We start from the raw sequence: 26,744 nt of genomic DNA on the forward strand, positions 1-26,744 counted from the left end.
GTTATTGATATTTCTCCCAGCAATCTTGATTTCAGCTTGTGCTTCATCCAGCCCAGTGTTTCTCCTGATGTTCTCTGCATATAAGTTAAATAAGCAGGGTGACAATATACAGCCTTGACGTACTCCTTTTGCTATTTGGAACCAGTATGTTGTTCCATGTCCAGTTCTAACTGTTGCTTCCTGACCTGCATACAGGTTTCTTAAGAGGCAAGTCAGGTGGTCTGGTATTCCCATTGCTTTAAGAATTTTCCACAGTTTGTTGTGGTCCACACAGTCAAAGGCTTTGGCATAGTCAATAAAGCAGAAACAGACATTTTTCTGGAATTGTCTTGCTTTTTCCATGATCCAATGGATGTTGGCAATTTGATCTCTGGTTCCTCTGCCTTTTCTAAATCCACCTTGAACATCTGGAATTTCATGGTTCATGTACTGTTGAAGCCTGGCTTGGAGAATTTTGAGCATTATTTTACTAGCCTATGAGATGAGTGCAATTGTGTGGTAGTTTGAGCATTCTTTGGCACTGCCTTTCTTTGGGATTGGAATGAAAACTGACCTTTTCCAGTCCTGTGGCCACTGCTGAGTTTTCCAAATTTGCTGGCATACTGAGTGCAGCACTTTCACAACATCATCTTTCAGGATTTGAAATAGGTCAACTGGAATTCCATCACCTCCACCAGCTTTGTTCGTAGTGATGCTTCCTAAGGCCCATTTGACTTCACATTCCAGGATGTCTGGCTCGAGGTTGGTAATTACACCATCGTGATTATCTGGGTCATGAAGATCTTTTTTGTACAGTTCTTCTGTGTATTCTCACCACCTCTTCTTAATATCTCTGCTTCTGTTAGGTCCATACCATTTCTGTCCTTTTTTTGAGCCCATCTTTGCATGAAATCTTCCCTTGGAATCTCTAATTTGGACTCTAATGTTCCCTTGGTATCTCTAATTTGGACTCTAAGTGGACTGCCTCAGGGGCAGAGGCTCTGGGTGCAGTAGACCAGGGTATGGCATAAGCCCTCCTGGAGGAGGTTGCCGTTAACCCCACCATAGAGCTGCCAGAACTTACATGGGACTGGGAAATGAACTCTTGGCAGGCACAAACAGAACCCTTGTGCACACCAGGACCGAGGAGAAAGGAGCAATGACCCCACAAGAGACTGACCCAGACTTGCCCGTGAGTGTCCAGGAGTCTCCAGCAGAGGCGTGGGTCGGCGGTGCCCTGCTGCAGGGCTGAGGGTACTGCGTGTAGCAGTGTGGGCATGGGACCTTTTGAAGGAGGTCGCCATTACCTTCATTACCTCCACCATAGTTTGAAGTGAAGTGAAGTGAAGTCGCTCAGTCGTGTCCAAATCTTTGACACCCCATGGACCGTAGCCTACAAGGCTCCTCTGTCCATGGAATTTTCCAGGCAAAAATGCTGGAGTGGGGCACCATTTCCTTCTCCAGGGGATCTTCCCAAGCCAGGGATCGAACCCGGGTTGCCCGCTTTGCAGACAGACGCTTTACTGTCTGAGCCACCAGGGAGGCCCCTAGTTTGGCCCCAGGTAAATAACAGGGAGGGAACACAGCCCCACCCATCAACAGAAAATTGGATTAAAGATTTACTGAACATGGCCCTGCCCATCAGAACAAAACAATTTCCCCTCAATCACTCTCTCCCATCAGGAAGCTTCCATAAGCCTCTTACCTTTCTCCATCAGAGGGCAGACAGACTGAAAACCATAATCACAGGAAACTAACCAATCTAATCACATGGACCACAGCCTTGTCTAATTCAATGAAACTATGAGTCATGCCGTGTAGGGCCACCCAAGACGGACAGGTCACGGTGGAGAGTTCTGACAAAATGTGTTCCACTGGAGAAGGGAATGGCAAACCACTTCAGTATTCTTGCCTTGAGAACCCCATGAACGGTATGAAAAGGCAAAAAGATAGGTCACTGAAAGATGAACTCCCCAGGTTGGTAGGTGCCCAATATGCTACTGGAAAATCAGTGGAGAAATAACTCCAGAAAGAATGAAAAGATGGAGCCAAAGCAAAAACAACACACTGCTGTGTATGTGACTGGTGATGGAAGTAAAGCCCGATGCTGTAAAGAGCAATATTGCGTAGGAACCTGGAATGTTAGGTCCATGAATCAAGGCAATTGGAAGTGGTCAAACAGGAGATAGCAAGAGTGAACATCAACATTCTAGGAATCAGCAAACTAAAATGGACTGGAATGGGTGAGTTTAACTCAGATGACCATTATATCTACTACTGTGGGCAAGAATCCCTTAGAAGAAATGGAGTAGCCATCATAGTCAACAAAAGAGTCCGAAATGCAGTACTTGGATGCAATCTCAAAAATGACAGAATGATCTCTGTTCATTTTCAAGGCAAACCATTCAACACCACAATAATCCAAGTCTATACCCCAACCAGTAATGATGAAGAAGCTGAAGCTGAATGGTTCTTTGAAGACTACAAGACCTTCTAGAATGAACACCTGAGAAAGATGTCCTTTTAATTAGAGGGGACTGGAATGCAAAAGTAGGAAGGCAAGAAACACCTGGAGTAACAGGCAAATTCGGTCTTGGAGTACAGAATGAAGGAAGGCAAAGGCTAATAGAGTTTTGCCAAGAGAATGCACTGGTCATAGCAAACACCCTCTTTCAACAACACAAGAGAAGACACTACACATGGACATCACCAGATGGTCAACACTGAAATCAGACTGATTATATTCTTTGCATTCAAAGACGGAGAAGCTCTATGCAGTCATCAAAAACAAGACTGGGAGCTGACTGTGGCACAGACCACGAACTCCATATTGCCAAATTCAGACTTAAATTGAAGAAAGTAGATGGCAACCCATTCCAGTGTTCTTGCCTGGAGAATCCTGTGGACGGAGGAGCCTGTTGGGCTGCTGTCCATGGGGTCACACAGAATCGGACACGACTGAAGCGACTTAGCATGCATGCATGCATTGGAGAAGGAAATGGCAACCCACTCCAGTATTCTTGCTTGGAGAATCCCAGGGATGGAGGAGACTGGTGGGCTGCCGTCTATGGGGTTGCACAGAGTCGGACACGACTGAATCGACTTAGCAGTAGTAGCAGCAGCAGCAGGGAGAACCACTAGACCATTCAGGTATGACCTAAATCAAATCCCTTATAATTATACAGTGGAAGTGAGAAATAGTTTCAAGGGATTAGATCTGATAGATAGAGTGCCTGAAGAACTATGGATGGAGGTTCATGACATTGTACAAGAGGCAGGGATCAAGACCATCCCCATGGAAAAGAAATGCAAAAAAGGCAAAATGGTTGTCTGAGGAGGCCTTTGTGTACAGCACATCTCAATTTGGAGTAGCCACATTTCAAGTGCTCGATAGCAACATATAGCTGGTGGTCACCATATTGGACAGCAGAGCTTATAAACTACCAATATTACTCACATATTAACAAGTACCAATTACTTTTATTACTTCATTGTAGAACAATTAATAGCTATTAATTATTTGGTACTTACTATGTACCAACAAACTGGAAAATTCTTAAAGAAATGGCAATACCAGACCACCTGACCTGTCTCCTGAGAAATATGTATGCAGGTCAAGAAGCAATAGTTAGAACAGAACATAAATAACATAATATATCAAAGTTTGCAGGGTGTCGGTAAAGCAGTGCTCAGAGGGAAATTTATAGCACTAAAAATGACTGTATTAAATACTATGAAAGGTCTCAAATCTTAAGGTCAGAAAGAACTATCAAGGTTATCTAATCTTCAAAACTCTAAGTTTTGAAGTCCCTTATGGCACCCTCTCAAGTGGTGGTGTACTTCAGCCTCATTTCAGGGAACACCTCTTATAAACACAATGTGCCATCTTTGACTGCTCTGGTCTCAGCCTTCCTTTGCCAACAGGGCAGGTATTTGTTACCTTTGAGCCTGAAGCTGAATACACAACCTTCTTTGCTTCATCCACATGAAGGCTCCAGGTCTGAGATTCAGTGGGATCTTTTGAACCTCCATCCCAAATGGTGAATTTCTCCTGGCCAGACAGTAAGTCCCACAAGCGCAAGGTCTGGTCTTTCGAGGCAGAGACAGCATGTGTCCCTTGGGCAAACACTTCCACACACCTTACCTCTCCTGCAACAGACCAGGGTGGAGGAGAGCACGTTAGCTGGGAACATTTCGACCTTCTGACTACTAAAACATCTATGGGCTTGGAAATCCCTGGTTTACCAAAGAAGAGATGTACAGATTAGAACACGTCTGAATTACAAATAATGGAATGTGGGGACTTTTCTGGTGGTCCAGAGGTTACGGGTTTGCCTGCTAACGCAGGGGACACAGGTTCGATCCCTGGTCCAGGAGGATTCCACATGTGGAGGAGCAACTCAGCCTGTGAGTCGCAACTACTGAGGCCTCACTCTGGAGCCCGTGAGCGGCAACTACCGAGTCCTGGCACCACAGCTCCTGAGGCCTGTGTGCCTTCAGGCCCGTGCTCTGCCGTAAGAGTAGCCCCCGCTCACCGCAACAAGAGGAAACGCCTGCACAGCGACGAAGACCCAGTACAGCCAAAAATAAATGCATGCACACATGAACACATCAGAAACCATAACGGAATGTGGCAAAGCTAAACTGAATGAAACAACCGGTTGGGATTAAATCATTTGCCCAAATGTTGACTCGCTAATAAACAGATCATTGAAATGTATAAAAGTTCATCATCTAGGGAGTATTTAAAGTTAATAAACTAACAAAAAAACCGAAGTGAGATTATAGAAAATGTCATACTCGTGGAGAGATATTTTTCTAGGAAAAACATGAAATCTGCAAGACATAAAGGGGAAAAATTGACCGATTGGATTGCATAAAAATGTAAAACTTCAGAAGGATAAACTTGAAAGATATCACACACTGGGAGAAAATATTTGCAGTCCATAACAGATAAGTGAAGACCCTCCCTAATAAACAAATAGTTTTACAAATAAGCAAGAAAAATGCAAATAACCTACTCACAAACGGGACAAAGAATATAAACAAGAAATTTACAGAAACAGTACAAGTGAACAATAAGCATTTGAAAGTGATACTCAACCTCACTAGTAACCACAAAAATCCATCATGAAATACCAGTACTATTATTATCCATTGTATTGGCAAAAATTTGATGGATTGCTTGCTGGAGTGCTGGCAGAGATACAAGAAATCAGTTATTCTTATACTCCACTAATGAGAGTATGCTGCTGCTAAGTCGCTTCAGCCATGTCCAACTCTGTGCGACCCCAAAGACCGCAGCCCATCAGGCTACCCTGTCCCTGGGATTCTCCAGGCAAGAACAATGGAGTGGGTTGCCATTTCCTTCTCCAATTAGAGTATAAGTTGATAAAAAACTTGCAAAGATGTAACTTGGTGACATTTTTTTAAAGTTAAAATGTGCAACCTCTTGGTTTTGATAATATACTATAGTTGTACAAGGCATTGCTAGTCTGGGAAGGTGTATAAAAGTACATGGAAACTCTTTGTACTATTTCAAAAGTTTTTCTGAGTCTATAGTTTTTTTTAGTACAAGAAGCTAAGAAAAAGAGGGAAAACATGAAAAATGTGCATACGATTTGACTAAGAAATCCCACTTCTAGAAATGGTGTCTTACAGAAATAATAGCATAAGTGTGTGAAGATGGATAAGGACTTTAATTGCAATATTGTCTAAATAAAACAAAACAAAAAAAAAAAAACTGAGGACTTAACTGGTGGCCCAGTGGCTAAGACTCCGATCTCCCAAAACTGGGGGCTCGGGTTCAATCAATCCCTGGTCAGAGAATTAGACTCCACATGCTAAAAATTCCACCCAGTGCAGTCAAATAAATTAATGTATATTTTTAATGTTCAAAATGGATGGAGGGGGTACCCTGAGGGCACAGAAGCCATTCTAATTTTTATTAAAGAAAACACCCAAAGGGAAAAACACGTGCAGTCACACACACTGAAGTCGATCGGGTTCTGGGATCTCTCAGGTGTGGGGGGATTTAAAGGGCTGATCCAGCCCCAAAGCTTCAGGGTCCTGGTTAAACTGTCTCCAAAAGAGAACCTCGTTTCAAGGTTTTTTCTTGTTTAATCTTTCCTCTTTAACAGCAGCCTGAAAGAAGATAATTCTCTTTTTCCACTAGAAATATAAAACTGAAAAGCCCATCCTGGAACTCCCCTGGTGGTCTGTGGCTAAGACTCCATGCTCCCAGTGCAGGGGGCCAGGATTCGATCCCTTGTCCAGGAACCAGATCCCACATGCTGCAATGAAGGTCAAAGATCTTGTGTGCCTCAACTGAGACCCGACGCAGCAAAATAAATTAACAAACAAATATTTAAAAAACCAAAAACAACCTATGAAAAGAGAGTTGGTTAAATAATATGGTGTGTGTTAATTGCTCAGTCATGTCTGACTTTTTGGGACCCCATGGACTGTAGCCCACCAGGCTCCTCAGTCCATAGAATTCTCCAGGCAAGAGTACTGGAGGGGATAGTCATTCCCTTCTTCAGGAGATCTTCCCCACCTAGAGATCAAAGCCAGGTCTCCTGCACTGCAGGCAGATTCTTTACCATCTGAGCTACCAGGGAAGCCCAAATAATATGGTACACCCGTATAAAGAATATTATGCAAGAATTAAAAATAATAAGAAGGAAGGAGATATATATATATGCCCTGGAGAAGGAAATGGCAACCCACAACAGTATTCTTGCTGGGAAAATGCCATGGACTGACCACACACACACACACACACATATATACATATATGCACTGACCTGACCATAATAGTCATTATTACTACAATAGCCAATATTTACTGAGTGCTTTCTATGTGCCAAGCATAGCTGTTAACATGCATTAAACTCCTTTAATCTCATAACAACTCTTTGAGATAATATTATTATCACATTGGGTTTCCCTTGTGACTCAGGTGGTAAAGAATCCACCTGCAATGCGAGAGACCTTGGTTCAATTCCTAGGTCAGGAAGATCCACTGGAGAAGGGGATGGCTACCCACTCCAGTATTCTGGCCTGGAGAATTCCATAGACTGCATAGTCCATGGTGTCAAAAAGAGTTGGGCATGACTGAGTGACTCACTTTCATATTGTATAGATGGGGAAACTGAGTCATAGCCTAGGATGGTAACTTATGCAAAGCCACATGGCTAATAAGTAACTGAGCCAGGATCTCAGCCAGGAGCCCAGACTCTCAATCTCTACAAAACATTGATACAATCTATTGGGCTTCCTTGGTGGCTCAGATGGTAAAGAATCTGCCTGGAGACCTGGGTTCGATCCCTGGGCCAGGAAGATTCCCCTGGAGAAGGGAAAGGCAACCCACTCCAGTATTCTTGCCTGGAGAATTCCATGAGCAGAGAAGCCTGGTGGGCTACAGTCCATGGGGTTGCAAAGAGTCAGACACGACTGAGAGACTAACACACGTACATTGTGACAAAAGCAAGCTGCAGCCCAGTGTATAAAACAGCACGATGTGATTTTTGACAGGAGCTCAAAAGACAGAGCTATGTCTGCATAAGCCTAGAGAAAAAATTGCTAATGGCATATAACAGAGTGTGTGCACTGATCACTTTTGGGGGAACACTGAAGGATCGAGGGAGAGTAAAGGAAGGGCATTTTGTTTTAGAATTCACATGTCACCAGTATTTGGAGTGATTTTTATTACTTGAGATTGGGGTAGTTTTCAACCAGAGTTTTTATAAATAATAACACTTTATAATACTTCCCATACATAGGCCATTATATTGCTGTTAAAATGAATTAGTGGACCCCCTTGGTTGTCTAGTGGTTAAGAATCCACCTGCCAGTGCAGAAAACACGAGTTCAGTCCCTGGTCGAGGAAGACTCCACGTGTCACAGAGCAACTGAGTCCACACGCCGCAGCTACTGAAGCCCTCGCGCCCTAGAACCTGTGCTCTCCAACAAGAGACGCCACCGCAGTGAAGAGCCTGCATATTGCAATGTAGATTAGCCCCTGATCACTACAGCTAGAGAAAGCCCATGAGCAGCAACAAAGACCCAGCACAGCCAAAAAGAAAATGAATAAAAATGAGCTAGAGATATATACATGATATAAAAAGAGGCAAAAAAAAAAAAAAACAGGTTACACAAGTTTATGTGTCTATATATAACCATATATATCACACAGATATAATAACCAAGAAGAGAGATAAGAGTAGAGTGTTGTGAAATATTTAGAAAATGATGAGTTTTGAGTATTTATTACCTTGTTTCAATAGAATTGATTAATCGTATGTTTCTATAATCTAACATTTAAGAATGGCTGTTTGAACATAGGGAACAGACTAGTGACTGCCAAAGAAGAGAAGGAGTAGGGAAGGGATGGCGGAGAAAGCGATGGCACCCCACTCCAGTACTCTTGCCTAGAGAATCACATGGGTGGAGGAGCCTGGTAGGCTGCAGTCCATGGGGTCGCTAAGAGTCAGACATGACTGAGTGACTTCACTTTCACTTTTCACTTTCACGCATTGGAGAAGGCAATGGCAACCCACTCCAGTGTTCTTGCCTGGAGAATCCCAGGGATGGGAGAGCCTGGTGGGCTGCTGTCTATGGGGTCGCACAGAGTCGGACACGACTGAAGCGACTTAGCAGTAGCAGCAGCAGGGAAGGGATGGACTGGGAGTTTGGGATTAGTAGATGCCAACTGTTTACATACAGAATGGATAAACAACAAGGTCCTACTGTAGAGCATAGAAAACAATTTTCAATTTCCTGGGATAAACCACAATGGAAAAGAATGTAAACAAGAACACATATATGTGTATAACTGAGTCACTCTGCTGTACAGCAGAAATTAACACAACTTTGTAAATCAACTATACTTCAATAAAAAAAATTTTTTTAAGAAAAAGAATGACCACCTCTCCTAATTCTTGAAAATTTCACAGTTGACTCTCAGAAGCCAGTACAAAAGACCTCAAGCACCCTACCATGTGATGGGAAACTTTTACTTTTCCTATTACTTAGGTCTACAGTGTTTTCAGGGCTTTCCTGGTGGCTCAGATGGTAAAGAATCTTCCTGCAATGCAGGAGACCCGGGTTCGATCCCTGGGTTGGGAAGATACCCTGGAGAAGAGAATGGCAAACCACTCCAGTATCCTGGCCTGGAGAATTCCATGGACAGAAGAGCCTTGTGGGGCTACAGTCTGTGGGGTCGAAAAACGCTGGACATGACTGAACAACTAACACACACACACACAGTGTTTTTGTTTTTTTTTCAGTAAATTGATTACTGAGTTTTTCTGATTACAAATAATAAGAGTTTGAAGACTTTAAAAAATGAATCAAGGTCGCCATGAGTCAGCTACTATACAGAGATTGAATCATCCTCTGGAAAAATAGCCATCCTGATGAAAATAATAAAATAAAGAGACTCATTTGTCAATACTCTATCAGTACGTACTCCACTGCAACCCCTTAGACAAAAAGAATAAAATTCAAGTATCTAATGCTGAGAACTTTGGGGTTAGGGAGTGTTTTAATCTGTTGCAGCCTGTTTGGAAAGCAATATGATGACACTTCTCAAAACCTATAGGAATGTTCATACCTTCCAAGTCAAGAGTGCCACTCACTGGAAATATTAAACAGAATGAAAAAAATACTGACCAAGAGTTAAAACAGATTCATCCCAGTATCATCCAAATAGAAGATAACTAGAAATAGCCTGAGTGAAGTGAGTGAGTGAAGCTGCTCAGTCGTGTCCGACTCTTTGCGACCCCACGGACTGTAGCCTAACCAGGTTCCTCCGTCCATGGGATTTTCCAGGCAAGAATACCGCAGTGGGTTGCCATTTCCTTTTCCAGGAGATCTTCCCGACCCAGGGATCAAACCCAGGTCTCCCATATTGTAGGCAGACGCTTTATGGTCTGAGCCACCAGGGAAGATCCAAAAAAAAAAAAAAGCCTAAATAGCCACAAAATGTTTAAATAATTTTAAACATTTAACAAATTCTGGAATATGATCTATTAAGATAAATGAAATATTTTTAGTGCATTTAAACAGTATAAAGATGATGATACAATGAATCAGAGTAGCATTATTCACAACAGCCCCAAATTGGGAACAGTGTAAATGTCCTTCAAGTGACGAATGGTTGAAAACCTGTCCCTTGCATACAAGGGAATACGATTCAGCAATGCAAGCGAACAAACTATCTATGCTTGTAACGATACAAATGAACTGCGAACGTGTTAAGTGGTGAGAAAGAAAACTGACGCACAAGATCACATAGTATACAATTTCACGTATAAGAAATGCCCCAAAAGCACAAATCTACAGCCTCAGAAAGCACATGAGTGCTTGCCACGGGGCTGGAGCGCCCACTCACACTGTGTGTCAGTCGCTCAGTCGTGCCCGACTCTTCGAGACCCCATGGACTGTCGCCCCATCAGGCCTCTCTGTCCATGGGATTCTACTGGGGTGGGGTGCCATTCCCTTTTCCAGGGGATCTTCCTGACCTGGGGATTAAACCCAGGTCTCCCGCATTGCAGGCAGACTCTACCGTTTGAGCCACCGGGGAAGTGCCCACTCACAGAGGTGAGCTAAATAAGCTATTGTTTGAAGCTACTGTGTTTGGGGTGATCTTGATTTTGCATTTTCCTTTTTCGTATTCTTTTCCATCACGGTTTATCACAGGACACTGAATATAGTTCCTATGCTATAGAATAGAATCTTGCTGTTTATCCTTTCTCTACACACACGTTTGCATCTCCTCACCCCAAACTCCCGTCCAGCCCTTTCCCAGCCCCCACCCTTGGCAACCACGTCTGTTCTCTTTGCTGTGAGTCTGTTTCTGTTTTGTATATAAGTTCATTTGTATCATATTTTAGATTCTACGTATGAGTGATACAATACAGAATTTGTCTTTTTTCTGACTTAGTGTGATAATCTCTAGGTCCATGTGTGTAGCTGCAAATGGCATTATTTCATTCTTTTTGTGGCTAATATTCATATATATTGTACATATTACATCTTTATCTATTAATCCATTGATGGTTGCTTCCAAGTCTTGACTATTTTAAATACTGCTGCTATGAACATAGGGAGGCAGGTATCTTTTCAAATTATGGTACAGATATATGCCCAGGTATAGGATTCCTGGATCATACGGCAACAATCTTTAGTTTTTTGAGGAACCTCCTTACTATTCTCCATAGTGGCTGTTCTGATTTGCATTCTTGTTTGGGGTTTTTGTTACATGGCTGTAGCTAGCTGATGCAGGAACAAAGACAACAGTTTTTATACAGAGAAGTGAATTGGTGGGAAATGGACCCTGAAAACTGGCTGATCACTGCAGGACTCTAGGAGGAGCCTGATCGTCAGCCCCATTTCCCAAGCCTCACCTGTGTGTCCAGGAAGGATGTGGATCACCTGCTGTTCCTCCATGTCCCACACAGCCACCATGCCCTCCTGCGTGCCAACCAGCAGCAGCTTCTCCTCCAGGCTCCATGCCATGGCAGTGATGCCTGCAGCCACACAGAAACAAGAGCTCATGGGTCTGAGTTCTCAGCCATGAAATACTCCCCCACTTTGCAGATAAGGGAAATTGAGGCACAGAATCAGTTCCTTGTCCAGAGTCACACATCTAGAAGTGGCAGAGCTGGGATTTTAAAACCAGCACTGTCAGACGCCAGATGCAGACTCTGAGCTGCTCTGAGGCAGGAAGATGGGCTAAACCACTCTTCATTCGTAAGTGTCTCTAGTTCAGCGATTCCTACCCAGGGGTGATTCTGCCCCACACGCCCAGGGCACACTGGGAAATGTCTGGAGAAATTTCTGGTCATTACAACTGGGGTGTCCACGTGCTCAGTCACTCAGTTGTGTCCGACTCTGTCCCCATGGACTGTGGCCCACCAGGCTCCTCTGTCCATGGGATTCTCCAGGCAAGAATACTGGAGTGGGTAGCCATTCCCTTTCCCAGGGGAATCTTCCCAACCCAGGGGTCAAACCCGCATCTCTTGTGTCTCCTGTATTGATTGGCAGGCGGGTTCTTTACTGCTGAGCCACCAGGAAAGCCAAGATGGTGGGGGAGGTGTTAAAGTCAGAGTCCAGGTCTGAGAATGCAGGATTGTATTTCCACCTCACTGGGACAGGATATGAGGAGGTGGGATTTTTCTCTTCTTTCCTTATTTTTTTATTTTTATTTTTTTAATTTGTGATCACTCACGAACTGTGTCACCTTGGAAATGAGAACTCAAACTTTTCATCTTAAAAACAAAGCAACTGGGAATTCCCTGGGGGCCCAGTGGTTAGGACTCCACACTTTCATTGCCGAGGATGCAGGTTCGATCCCTGGTTAGGAAACTAAGATCCTGCAAGCCACATGGTACATCCATAAATAAATAAAAATGAAGAAACTGAAGCCCAGAGTGGGTAGGAAGCTTCCCAACCTCAACATGTCATGTGTGTGTATGTGTTAAATTGTTTCAGTGGTGTCCGACTCTTTGCGACCCTGTGGACTGTAGCCCACCAGGCTTCTCCGTCCGTGGGATCCTCCAGGCAAGAATACTGGAGTGGATTCCCATGTTCTCCTCCAGGGGATCTTCCCGACCCAGGGATCAAACCCTCGTTTCTTATGTCTCCTGCACTGGCAGGCAGATTCTTTACCACCAGCACCACCGGGCGACATGACTAGAGCTCATGCAACTGGCACAGTGGGTCTGAAACACAAGACATTTTCCTACTGAGATGAGAAAAACCAAAAAACTTGTGCGCTGTGACTGCCTTTCCTTATGCTTGGACAGATCTCACCAATCAATCACCACGCTCTGTGATCGGCCCCACCCCCTACAGTAGCCATTCTATTGATATCACGCTTCTTTTTGTAATAAAATCCACAGCCCACAGGTTTCGTTGAGTATGTAGCTACCCAGACTAAGAGCGTATTTCCCAGGCTCCCTTATAATCAAAGATGGCCTTGTTCTCTCCAGTGAAACAGGAGCAAAAGTGACAAGTTCTGCTTCAAGGTTGTGTCCTCGAAGGGAAGGGGACTGCCGTCTACTTCTTCCCTCTTCCCCCCGGCTGGAATGCCACTGTGATGGCAAGGGCTGGAGCAGCCATTTTGGGCCATTAAATGCAAACCTCACACTGAAAATGGCAGAGCAAAAAGTTTGAAAATGTCTGAGTCCCTGACAACCTGGAGACACCGTATAACCTTTATTTATGCATGGACTGTTGTGTGTGAGACAACTGAAGTTCTTTTTTATTTCAGCCATTGCTATGTTGGCTTTTGTTACAGCATCAGAATCAGTATCGTAATAAATGTACATTCTTTCCTCTTAGACTCAGTCTTATAATCCTTCTCAACACAGTATTCTGGTAGCTGTCCCTAAATCATTTTTTTTTCCATGCATTGTATCAAGTGTCTCTTAGAATTTCTCTTTTTGAAGCTCTGTGCCTTGAGAGTGTAGCTTTCCCTACAAGACCCTGTGGCACAGAAAAGGCACAAGTTATAATGGCTGGTATTTGAACAACAAGCCATTTGTGTTCAGTAGCCTCATGATGAATGTGAGGCTGTGGGTGGGCAGATAAAGGGCTGGATGCGTGGTGGTGGGCTGGCGGGTAAGTGGACAGGCAGATGACTGGCCGCACGAGTGGGTTAGTGAACGGATGGGTATTAGAAGGGTAGATGAATTTGATAGGTGGGTGGGTGAGTTGATGAATGGCTGAGTGTCTGGATGGGAGGAGGGGTATTTGAGCAAATAGAGGGTGGCAATTTGGGGAAAATGAAAGGTAAGTGGTGTGGATAGAATGGTGAAAGGAAGGATGACTATTGGAAATATGGACAACTGATGGTGGATGGATGGGCAGATGGGTGGAAAGGAAGAAGGGAAGGAAGGATGGAAGGACATACAGATGGATAGATGAAAGGAAGGAAGGGCAGATGGAGGGAGGGGTGGATGAATGGAAAGACGGATGGATAGCTGAGTGGTTAGAAGAAAGGAAGAGAGGGAGGGAAGGAGTTTGGATGGATGGAAAGGCAGACAAATGGAAGGAAGAGAGGGATGATGGGTGGACGGACGGAAAGATGGGTTGGAAATGGATGGAGAGAACAAAACCCTCTCATCCTGACATTCTGGTGTCTCATGGAGAACCTAAAAGTCCCACCAGCCTCTCCAGGGCCAGGCAGGAGCCAGTCTTCAGTTTCCAAACTTACTAGCATGAGGCTGTAAAATCACAGAAGCTATGGTAAGATGGGCACCGAACTCTTAGTGACGAGACCCCAGAGGCAGTCAGCATCTGCTTGCTCTGGGCTCAATAGCCGTATTTACACTAGTCGTCTACAGTCCCTGGGGGACAGATGGAGTCAAGTCAGCATGAGACAGCAGGGCCAGGCCCAGCTGGCACCCTTGGGGCTTCCCAGCTGGCAGAGGGGAGCCCCAGAGAGCAGCCTGCAACCACTGCCCCCAGGCAGACAGGGACTGCGCTGGGGACACCTACCTTTGTGACAGCCGCTGAGGGTTGCCCGCAGAGGCCCTCCAGGGGGCTGGAGGAATCCTCCAAGGGGCACCAGCACAGGCTGTGGGCACATCCGGAACCAGCTCTGTGCCTGTTGGCACAGCTGTCCCACCAGCCCGGGATGTGAAGTGCTGAAGAAATGGAGTCTGGCCAGGAGTTCTGTGTACAGGATGCTTCTCTCTGCAACAGAGGGGACGCTGGTTGAGGGGAGGGGCCCTGCTCCCCCAGCTGGAGCCCTCCCCGCTTCTGCCTCCATTTCTGTCCTCTCCACCCACTCGCCCCTACTTCAAGTGCACCAGGAGGATCCCCACCTCACATCCTAGACCTTGGGTTTTCCTGAAAACAAAGACAATGCCTGTCTTGCTTATGGCTACGTTCTGAATGCCAAGTGTGTAAGTCACTCAGTCGTGTCCTATGCTTTGTGACCCCATGGATTGTAGCCCACCAGGCTCCTCTGTCCTTGGAATTCTCCAAGCAAGAACCCTGGAGTGGGTAGTCATTCCCTTCCCCAGGGGATCTTCCTGACCCAGGGATTGAACCCTGGTCTCCTACACTGCAGGCAGATTCTTTACTGTCTGAGCCTACAGGGAAACCCAGGCACCCAACCAATGTGTAGGATCATTTCACCAGCAGTTCATAGTTACTGAGTGGGTTAGTGCCCTGTGGCTGCTGGAAACAAGACAACTTGGGGGGATTCAAACAACAGAACCTTCTTCTCTCACAGTTCTGGGGGCCAGAAGTCTGAAATCAAGGTGTGGCCAAGGCTGTGCTCCCTCCAGAGGTTTTGGGGGAGCATCCTTCCCTGCCTCTTTCAGCTTCTGGGGGCTCCAGGCATCTTTGGCTTGTGGCCACATCACTTCAACTTCCTTTTTTTATTATTTAAAATATTTCTTTCTTTCTTTTGGCTGCACTGGGTCTTGGTTGCTGTGGGCTCTCTCTAGTTGCAGCAAACAGGGGCGACTCTTGGTTGCGGTGCACAGGCTTCTGTGTGGTGGTTCTCTGTCGCAGAGCACAGTCTCCAGGTGCCAGGGCTACAGAAGTTGTGCTTTGTGGGGTTAGCAGCTCTGTGGCATGTGGGATCTTCCTGGACCAGGGACTGAACCCACGTGCCCTGCATTGGCAGGAGGATTCTTATCCACTGTACTACCAGGGAAGTCCTCAATTTCTTTTTTTTATTTTTAATTTTTTATGCAATTTAAAAAGGTTACACTCTATTTACACTTATTACAAGATATTAGCCATATTTCCCATGTTGTACAATACATCCTTGTAGTCTATCTTACTCCCCCCCTCCTATTTTGCCCCCTCCATTCCCTCTAGGGCTTCCGTAGTAGCTCAGCTGGTAAAGAATCCACGTGCAATGCAGGAGATCTGTGTTTGACCCCTGCGTTGGGAGGATCCCCTAGAGAAGGGAACACCTTCTGGAGAACACCACTCCAGTATTCTGGCCTGGAGAATTCCATGGACTGTACAGTCCATGGGGTTGCAAAGAGTCAGACACGGCTGAGCGATGTTCACTTCACCATCCCCTCGCCCACTGGTTGCTACTGCTGCTAAGTCGCTTCAGTTGTGTCTGACTCTGTGCGACCCCATAGATGGCAGCCCACCAGGCTCCCCCATCCCTGGGATTCTCCAGGCAAGAACACTGGAGTGGGTTGCTATTTCCTTCTCCAATGCATGAAAGTGAAAAGTGAAAGTGAAGTCGCTCAGTCGTGTCCGACTCTTAGCGACCCCATGGACTGCAGCACACCAGGCTCCTCCATCCATGGGATTTTCCAGGCAGGAGTACTGGAGTGGGGTGCCATTGCCCACTGGTAACCACCAGCTTATTCTTGTGAGTATGCTCCTTTTTTATTATATTCACTAGTTTGTTCTATTAGATTCCACATATGTGATATCATACAGTATTTGTCTTTCTCTGTCTGGCTTATTTCATTTAGCACAATCCCCTATAAGTCCATCCACATGGCTGCAAATGACAAATCTTCATTCTTTTTTATGTCCATTGAATATATGTAGCAAATCTTTATTCATTCATTTGTCCACGGACATTTTAGGTTTCTTTCATATCTGGGCAATTGTAAATAATGCTGCTATGATCACGGGGGCTCATGTATCTTTCAGCGTTTTTGTTCTGTTTTGTTTACCCTGGAATGGAATTACTGGGTCATAAGGTAGCTCTATTTTTCAGTTTTTTTGAGAAACCTCCATACTGTTTTCCACAGTGGTTGCAACAATATTCCCACCAACAGCGTGTATGTGCATCCACCCAATTTCTGCCTGTGTCTTGACATGGCCTTCTCATCTGTGTGTCTCCGCATTTTCCCTTTTTTGGGGGGGTTTCAAATCTCATTCTGCCTTCTTATAAGGACATTTGTGATTGCATTTTGGGCCTGCTTGGAGGATCCAAGATAAACTCTCCATCCTAAGAACCTTAATCACATTTTCTTTCACCATATAAAGTGATAGTTATAGATTCTAGGGATTAGAGCAGGAAATGGCAACCCACTCCAGTATTCTTGCCTGGAGAATCTCATGGACAGAGGAGCCTGGCAGGCTATGGTCCCTAGGGTCGCCAAGAGTTAAATATAACTTAGTGACAACCACCAGGGATTAAGAAATAACTATATTGGGACATCCTTAGTGGTCTATGCCAAAAGCCTTTGACTATATTGACTATGTCAAAGCCTTTGACTGTGTGGATCACAATATACTGTGGTAAATTCTGAAACAGATGGGAATACCAGACCACCTGACCTGCCTCTTGAGAAACGTGTATGCAGGTCAGGAAGCAACAGTTAGAACTGGACATGGAACAACAAACTGGTTCCAAATAGGGAAAGGAGTACGTCAAGGCTGTATATTGTCACCCTGCTTATTTAACTTATATGCAGAGTACATTTTGAGAAATGCTGGGCTGGAGGAAGCACAAGCTGGAATCAAGATTGCTGGGATAAATATCAATAACCTCAGATATGCAGATGGGAAGAACTAAAAGAGCCTCTTGATGAAAGTAAAAGAGGAGAGTGAAAAAGTTGGCTTAAAGCTCAACATTCAGCAAACAAAGATCATGGCATCTGGTCCCATCACTTCATGGCAAATAGATGGGGAAACAGTGGAAACAGTGGCTAATTTTATTTTCTGGGCTCCAAAATCACTGCAGATGATGATTGCAGCCATGAAATTAAGACACTTACTCCTTGGAAGGAAAGTTATGACCAACCTAGACAGCATATTAAAAAGCAGAGACATTACTTTGTCAACAAAGGTCCATCTAGTCAAGGCTATGGTTTTTCCTGTGGTCATGTATGGATGTGAGAGTAAGCTGAGTGCCAAAGAATTGATGCTTTTGAACTGTGGTGTTGGAGAAGACTCTTGAGAGTCCCTTGGACTGAAAGGAGATCCAACCAGTCCATTTTAAACGAGATCAGTCCTGGGTGTTCATTGGAAAGACTGATGTTGAAGCTGAAACTCTAATACTTTGGCCACCTGCTGCGAAGAGCTGACTCCTTAGAAAAGACCCTGATTCTGGGAAAGACTGAGGGCGGGAGGAGAAGGGGATGACAGAGGATGAGATGGTTGGATGGCATCACCGATTCAATGGACATGGGTTTGGGTGAACCCCGGGAGTTGGTGATGGACAGGGAGGCCTGGCGTGCTTCGATTCATGGGGTCGCAAAGAGTCAGACACGACTGAGCGACTGAACTGAACTGAACTAGTGGTCTAGTGGTTAAGAATCTGCAATGAACAGGACAGAACATAGGTTCCATCTCTGGTTGGGGAACTCAGATCCCACATGCCTCAAAGCAACTAAGCCCATGTACCACAACTACTGAGCTCTCACAACTAGAGAGCCTGTGTGTGGCAACTCCTGAGACTGCATGCCACAATTAGAGAGCCCATGTACGGCAACTGGAAAAGCCCGTGCACAGCAATGAAGACCTGATGCAGCTAAATAAATAAATAAATATGTATTTTAAAAGTAACTACATCTTGGGGAGGGGGCAGTCTAGATGTATCATCACTATCACCCCAAAAACTGAGGCATGGTGAGGTTCAGAAGCGGCAACCCACTTCTGTATTCATGCTTGGAGAATCCCCACGGACAGAGAAGCCTGGTGGGCTACAGCTGATGGGGTCGCAAAAGAGCTGGACATGACTGAGCGACTTAGCACACACACACACGAGGTTTCAGCGGCTTACACAGCTCACACGAACTGTGGGGCCTGGGGCAAGGGTGGCCACGCCCTGTGCCTGGGTTTGCTGGTGGGTGAAATCGGGTAAGGCCAGGAACAGGAGCAAGTGTCCCACTCACCACAGGTGTAGCAGTTAAGGTGGTGCTAACAAACTTAACTGTTAAGATAAACACTACTTTAATGCAATTTTTTTTTTTAAGAAAATCAAAAGCATGCCCCCAGATCCATGATGAACAAAATATCAGTCTTTTAAATAAAAACAAACAGGAATGGCACCACGCCAAGTCATCCTGGAGCCTGAGGCAACAGGAGATATCCATAATAGGACTGGTTTCTAGGAGCTTGCTGGGAAGTACTGGAATGTTGTGAGAATGCACGGTTGCTCAGCTGCACCATCTGGTGGCAACATTTCTCTCTACACCTTCTCCTTGCACCGGGCAGCCACAGGTTGTCAGTCAAGGAGCGCTGCAAAGAACATACTGTGATTTGAGCTTTGAAATCTTTTCTTAAACTGGCCCAAGGGTATTTTCCTGGGAAATCAGTCCCTTTGAGGTTTAAAACCTCTGGTGAGCATGAATGCAAGAAGAGGAAGGCAAAAGCATCATCCACTTGGGTGGGATCCTGCTGCTGCTGCTAAGTCACTTCAGTTGTGTCCGACTCTGTGCGACCCCATAGATGGCAGCCCCTCAGGCTACCCCGTCCCTGGGATTCTCCAGGCAAGAACACTGGAGCGGGTTGCCATTTCCTTCTCCAATGCATGAAAGTGAAAAGTGAAAGTGAAGTCGCTCAGTCGTGTAGACACCACCTTAGCGCTATCCAACATTTTGCAGATGATGAAAGCAGAGGCTCAGGGCAGAAATGGCCCCTCCAAGGCCATTCAGGTCAACAGCATCAGTGCTGTCACATGACAGTAAAAGGCTCCTCGGAAGGCACCATGGGGACAGGCTCTGCGTGAATTGACTTGCAAAGTTTCCCCAGCAGCCCTAGGTGGGAGGGTTCACCAACATCCCCCATTTTGCAGATGGGAAAACTGAAGGCTGCAAGGCACGGGGAGGGGTGAGAGTGAGGGAGGTGACGAGGTAGTAAGGGACTTGAAGGTCACACTGCCAGTAAATGCCAGAGCCCAGATTTAAGTCAACTTGGTGAGACCAATATCCATGCACTTGGACTGATCTACGTAATAGGGGTGGACATTTGGCAGGGAGCAGGGGCAGACAGACTCTTACCTGGAGAATCCCAAGGACAGAGGAGCCTGGTGGGCTACAGCCCATAGGGGTGCAAAGAGTCAGACATGACTGAAGCAGCTTAGCATAGCATAGGGGCAGATAGAGGATGCAAAAGAAAGCCAGAGAAAATAATAACTAAAAAGTTAAGATATGTGGAAGTAGCATGTAGCAATGGAATATGCAGGGGTGTGGGGGCCAGGGGTGTCCAGCCTCAGTGGTAGCCAGGTAGGCTTCTCAGACAACCAGCAGTTGCAGGTATGAATGAACCATGGAAGGAATACAGGAATTAAGCATCCTTATAAAATCACTTGTAAAAACACTCAAATCAAATCCAACTGGGATGGGAATTCCCTGGTGGTCCAGTGGTTAGGACTTGGTGCTTTCAGTGTGAGGGCCAACGTATCCGTGGTTGGGGAACCAAGATCCCACAACCTATGCAGTGTGGCCAGACAAAAACAAACAAAAAATCCAGTTGGGAAATGTATGATAAAAACCATCACGGGGACTTCCCTGGTGGTCCAGGGGTTAAGAATTCTGCTTGCACAGGACAGGGCTCACGTTCGATCCCTCGGTTGGGGACATAAGGTCCCACATGCTGTCAGGCAGCTAAGCCCACGTGCCACAACTACTGAGCCCCTGCGATGCAACTAGAGAGAAGCCCTCGAGCCACAGCAAAGATCCTGAATGCCACAGCTAAGACCGAACATAGCAGGGGAAAGAAAAGAAAGCACATCCCGGCCACTTCACACTCAATAGGATGGCTTTTTTTTTTTTTTTAATCAGAAAATAACAAGTGTTGTAGAGGATATAGAGAACCTAGCACCTTTGTGTGCTGTTGGTAGGAATGTAAAACGGCACGGCCAGTGTGGGAAAAGAGCTGGCAGTTCCTCAGAAATTAAACACAAAATTACCAAATGATTGAGCAATTCCACATCCACGTATATATCCAAAAGAACCGAAAGTGGGGTTTCAAGGAGATATTTGTACCCCCATAGTCACAGCAATGACAGAGGATGAGATGGTTGGATGACATCGCTGACTCGATGGACACGAGTTTGAGCAAACTCCGGGAGATGGTGATGAACAGGGAAGCCTGGAGCGCTGCAGTCCATGGGATCGCAAAGTCGGACAAGACTAAGTGACTGAACTGAATGGAACTAATATTCACAGCAGCATTACTTCCAATCGACAAAAGGTAGAAACAACTCAAGAGTCCATTGAAGAGTTAATGGATGATCAAAGAATGGCCTATCTACACAATGGAACACGAGAGATGCAGGTTGGATCCCTAGGTCAGGAAGATCCCCTGGAGGAGGGCATGGAAACCCACTCCAGTATCCTTGCCTGGAGAATCCCATGGACAGAGGAGCCTGGCAGGCTACAGTCCATAGGGTCACAAAGAGTCAGACACAACTGGACTGACTTAGCACACACATACACACAACGAAACAGTATTCAGCCTTAAAAAGGAAGGATATTCTGACATGGATGAACTGAGGACTGTATGTTAAGTGAAATAAGTACTCACAAAAAGGACAAATATTGCATGAGTCCACTTACATGGGTCCCTAGAATGGTCAAATTCCTAGAGATAGAAAGTAGAAGGGTGAGTGCCAGGGGCTTAGGGAGGGGGAAAAAGGAGCGAGTGTTTAATGAGGACGGAGGTTCAGTTTGAGAGGACGCACAAGTTACGAAGATGAATGGGGTTGATGGTCGTGCAACGGGGTGTGAATGGACTTCATGCTGCTGACCTGGACAATTAAAATGGTTCATTTTATGTTACGGGCATTTTGCCACACTTTAAAAAAATACAAACAAAATTCCATCCTGGACAGAGTATCACCTGAGGACACAAGAGATCCTTCAAACTCCAGGCCAGAGCGTGGGCCAAACCCTGCTCAACGACTTTCCCTGAGAGCTAAGAATGGTTTTTGTAAAACCATTGATGTTTTTAAATTGATATGCGTAATTAGTGGGATGACAGGAAATGCCAACTTTGAACCCCAGCTGAGCCCTAAATGTTATCTGCCTGATCAAGACTTCCCCTGCTTTCTCATGAGTAGACCTAACTTACAAAAAGCTGTGCTCAGTTATTATCATTATATGCGTTTCATCAATTAAAAAAAAAAAATCTGTGGGAACGTTTTCTCCCTTGTTATATTAAATGTCATGGGCTTCCCAGGTGGCGCTAGTGGTAAAGAGCCTGCAGGTTCGATCCCTGGGTCCAGAAGATCCCCTGGAGTAGGAAATGGCTACCCACTCCAGTATTCTTGCCTGGGAAATCCCATAGACAGAGGAGCCTGGTGGGTTACAGTCTATGGGGTTGCAAAGAGTCAGATACGACTGAACACCATCTATCTATACTGTCAACATAATTTCCTCAATTTTGCCTAAAATGTTTCCTATGTGGCCCTTTCTAGAATAAGATACTGGAGGAATTCCCTGGCAGTCCAGTGGTTAGGACTCTGTGACCTCACTGCTGAGGGCCTGGGTTTGATCCCTGGTCTGGGAACTAAGATCCCACAGACTGCATGGCAAGGCTAAAACAATAAACATAAACTTAAAAAAATTTTTTTAAATAGAATATATCGCTGGGCTGAGGTGAGAGGAAGGGCTCTGCCTTGGTAGTTTTTACTCCTAAACTCTCCCAGATTCAATTCAAAGTTCTAGAAGCTGGAGCTAGGAGAAAGCCCTCAGCTATAACAGGAAAGGTGTGTGAGTGACTTAGTGAAGACACTGGGCTTCTAGAAGTGGGTGCAGAGTAGACCGCACCTCCCCCGTCCCGCCGTCTCCGCACCACTCACCCATGCCTCGGAGCTCCACTGCCGGGCGGCACAGCTGGAGAGCTTCCCGGACCAGGCTGACCTCAGGGCAGTCCATGTATGGGGCGCACAGGTCAAAGTCTTCCAGCAGGCCCTCGATGCCCCCAGAGAGGCCCCGGCAGCAAATCCAGGTCATGCTGCCTGTGGGCAGAAGGGGGCGCTGTGGGGAGCCTGCAGCTTCTTTCAGCGCATCGTGGGAGGTGGCTTCTCAGCTCCTTTCTCTGAGGTTCTCACTCGCAGCCTCACTGACATTCGGGGCTGGGTCGTATTCTGTGGTGGGGCCATTAGGTAGGGTGGACGAGCAGTGTCCCTGGTCTCCACCCACTAGATGCCAGGGACGCCTCCCAAGTGATGACCGTCGGAAAGATGCATATTGTCAAGTGTCCCTTAGGAAGCAGAGTCATCCCTGGTTGAGAATGATAGGAATGGATGGATGGATGAGAATGAATGAAGAGATGGATGGATGGATGGGGAGAGAGAGAGAGGGATAGATAGACAGAAAGATGGATGGACGGATAGACAATGGACAGACAGATAGACAGACATAGATGGTAGATGGTCGGGTAGATCCCCTGGAGTAGGAAATGGCAACCTGCTCCAGTATTCCTGCCTGGAAAATTCCATGAACAGAGGAGCCTGTCGGGCTATATAGTCCATGGGGCTGCAAAGAGTCTGACAGACACACCTGAGCAGCTGAGCGTGCACACACACACACACACACACACACACACACGGTAGATTGATAGGCAAATAGGTGGATGGATGGATAGATAGATATAAAGATGATAGATATAATGGTAGAGAGAGAGAAATTTAGGTAGGTTGGTAGGTAGATAGTTATGATAGATATTGGATAGATAAATATAAAGATGATAGATACAGATGGTAGAAGGAGATATGTATGTTAGATGAGATTTTATGTTTATATATATATATAGAGAGAGAGAGAGAGAGACATGATAGATATGGCAGATTATAGATAGATGCTGATAGATAGGTGGAGAAGGCAATGGCAACCCACTCCAGTGTTCTTGCCTGGAAAATCCCAGGGACGGAGGAGCCTGGTGGGCTGCTGTCTTTGGGGTCACACAGAGTCGGACACAACTGAAGCGACTTAGCAGCAGCAGCAGCAGCAGGTAGATAGGCGATAGATAGATACTAGATAGACAGCCGTATATGGTAGATGAATAGAGATGGTAGGTGATAGATTGACAGGTAGACAGGGTCTCTCTCATTCTAAGGCAGTTTCTCATCCTCTATACTACCAGCTAGCCCTAGATGCCAGCTGCAACCAAAGTATCTCCAGACATCACCTAGGGTCCCTTGGTGGGTGTGTATGTCGGGGCGGTGACGGTGCAGAACCGCCTCTGGTGAGAACTAGTGCTTTAAAAGGTGCTAGAGATTTTAACCTTCACCCTTCCACCTTGTCAGGCTCCAGAAAGTGGGAGCACCAGAGGGTCAGGGACCCACGCAAGCCCCTCCGAGACCTTACCCAGAACCTCCTGCTTCAGCTCCTCGATACGGCCGGCATGGAGCAAGTGGTAGGGTAACTCCTTCAGCTTCCTCAGGTTTGCAACCATGTCGGAGAACCACAGGGGCTGAGGGGCCACCTGCAGAGGAAGAGAGAGCTGGCAGCAAGGCCACTAAGACACAATCTCATTCATTCACTCCACAAACATGGGCCAGGCCAGGTACCAGGTGACACTGGAGGGACAGTGACACAATTTCAGATGGGGACACCCACACACACCCACACACAGGACATACCCACACACAGGCTGGGATAGGAGGGGTCTGGGGCTCCGGGAATCCAAGGGGCATTGAAACTGGGTCTCACAGGGTAAGTAGGAGCCTGTCTGGCAAAATACATTGGAAATGATAGCATTTCAGAGCAAGGGAGCATCATGTGCCCAGTGGTGGGAGAGAGCAGGATCAGAGTTTGGGAAGGCTGAATTATAAGACAGAGTGAAGGATCATGGTTGGGATGAGACTAGGGAGGATGTCGATAGTAGATAACAAAAGCACCGAACATCAGGCTGGGGAGATTGGACTGGAGACAGAGGGTGCTGGGGAGCCATGTGAGATATTAGAGGAGAGACATGATCAGATTGGATGGTCAGGGGCATTGCTGGGGAAGAGGGACTGGAGTGGGAGGTCCTGAGGCTGTGAAACCAGGAAGAGGGGCAAGCCACATCCTAAAGAGATGAGGCTGAGCCTGCAGGAGTTCTGGGCGCACAGGAGAGCGTCTATGAGAAACCAGAGAGGAGAAAGAATCAGGCCTGGCCCTGCCTCTGGCCTCCCTGTCCAGGAGGGAAAATGCAAAAGAGAAATCAAACTATAATAAAAGACTCAAAAGTGTATTCCCTAGCTGTAGTCACTGTGCTATGTTTAGGGCAAATGTTAACAATAGGGAAGTCTAAAAGAAGTGTCCACGGGAACTCTTACACTCATGGCAACTAGTCTGTGACTCTAAAATGATCTTGAAACTAAAAGCTTCTTTTAAAAAGTCTGAGCTCTGGACTTCCCTGGTGATCCAGTGGTTAAGAATCTGCCTGCCCATTCAGAGAACATGGGTTCAATCCCTGGTCCGTGAAGATTCCACGTGCAGAGGAGCAGCTAAGCTCGAGTGCTGCGACTACTGAAGCCCATACGCCTAAAGCCCATGATCCTCAACTAGAGAAAGACCGCTTGCAGCAACGAAGACTCAGCACAGACAAGAATAAAATAAATACACAGTCTGAGTTCTGACTCGGAGAGAAGGGCACATGGAGTAAAGAACAAGTAGTCAAGGGAATTCCCTGGCAGTCCAGTGGTTAGGACTCTGCGCTTCCACTGCAGGGGACACGGGTTTGATCCTTGGTTTGGAAACTAGATCCCATAAGCTGCGTGGCATGGCAAAAAAAAAAAAGAAAAAGAACAAATAAGCAAAAGGAAGGAAATTAGGGAAGACTTACTGAAGGAGAGGCATTTGAGCTGGGCCTCGAGGTATTTGAAAGGCAAAAAAAAAGAGGTGGCAACTTGTAAGCTAAGGACCCAAGTCTTAGAGCTCCTGAGTACAAAAGAAAGACAGAGGAAATACGTGAATAGTGACTGGAAGTCTGGGAGCAGCTCTTCAGAGCAGGGACTTGTGGGTTTAGCTCTTATTTTACTGTTTGATCCTCTCTGTGTTCTCCAACAATTACACACTACTCTCCTAGGTGGGAAGTGAAATGAGTGTTATTTTTAAAATGAGTAACACTTTGGGAGAACCAATGATTGAAAATTGAATTGTATCAGGGGATTCACAAGGAAAACATCAACACCCCCACCACTCACACACACACACACACACACACACACACACACAAAACAAGGAGGAAACTTGTGTGTTTCAGGATGAATCAGAGCATAAGGAATTAAAATTCTGGGATGCCATGACTTTGGAGATAAGCTTTTAATGTTGTGATTTTGTTTTCTCATCCTGAAAGTTAGTGGAGCATCAATTCCTCATCTGCTGCTCCCCACCCTTCAAATAATGTTTGGGGACTTTCTGTCCTTTGTGAGCAAAGAAGGAAAGGAGGCAGAGTGTGTCTGGGTTGGAAATAGGGAATGGAAGGGGGCACGTGGCCCCGGCCTTCTGGGCACAGAAGTGCGGAGGCTGAGAGTGGGGAACAGGGGCCCCCGGACACCTCACCTTGCGGTCCAGGTTCAGGGGTTTTCCCACGAGTGGCAGGGTGATGAGTTTCTTGATGCCCTGGCTCCAGGCCCCTGAGAAGAAGTCGGCCAAGACTCCGTGACTCTTGGCTTTCTCAGGCCCAGACAGGTAGAGCTCTCTGACCACCTCGGTCAGCTGTCTGCAGAGAGGAGACATGGGCTGATGGGCCTGGGGCACAGGCTGGGCTCAGAGGTGGTGACTGGCCACCACTTCAGGAAGTGGTTCCCAAGTGCCAGTCCATCCTAAACTCCTTCTAGATGCTTCCTGGCTCAGCTGGCCACCTGCACTACTTGGTACCTA

General features: G+C 46.1%; 1 protein-coding gene across 4 annotated transcripts in view; it reads right to left on the bottom strand.

Annotated features, from left to right (window-relative positions):
* Positions 1 to 26,744, bottom strand: part of NWD1 (NACHT and WD repeat domain containing 1) — an 82,448-nt gene that overhangs the window by 23,927 nt on the left and 31,777 nt on the right. For all 4 annotated transcript variants that reach the window (XM_015471888.3, XM_059888303.1, XM_059888302.1 and 1 more), the window contains 6 exon segments: positions 26,424 to 26,583; positions 24,243 to 24,360; positions 22,733 to 22,891; positions 14,488 to 14,685; positions 11,391 to 11,513; positions 3,920 to 4,128 (listed from right to left, as the gene is read on the bottom strand). In XM_015471888.3, coding sequence (XP_015327374.2) covers positions 3,920 to 4,128; positions 11,391 to 11,513; positions 14,488 to 14,685; positions 22,733 to 22,891; positions 24,243 to 24,360; positions 26,424 to 26,583 — 967 coding nt within the window.

This window comes from Bos taurus, chromosome 7, assembly GCF_002263795.3.
Source record: "Bos taurus isolate L1 Dominette 01449 registration number 42190680 breed Hereford chromosome 7, ARS-UCD2.0, whole genome shotgun sequence".
Taxonomy (NCBI): Eukaryota; Metazoa; Chordata; class Mammalia; order Artiodactyla; family Bovidae; genus Bos; species Bos taurus.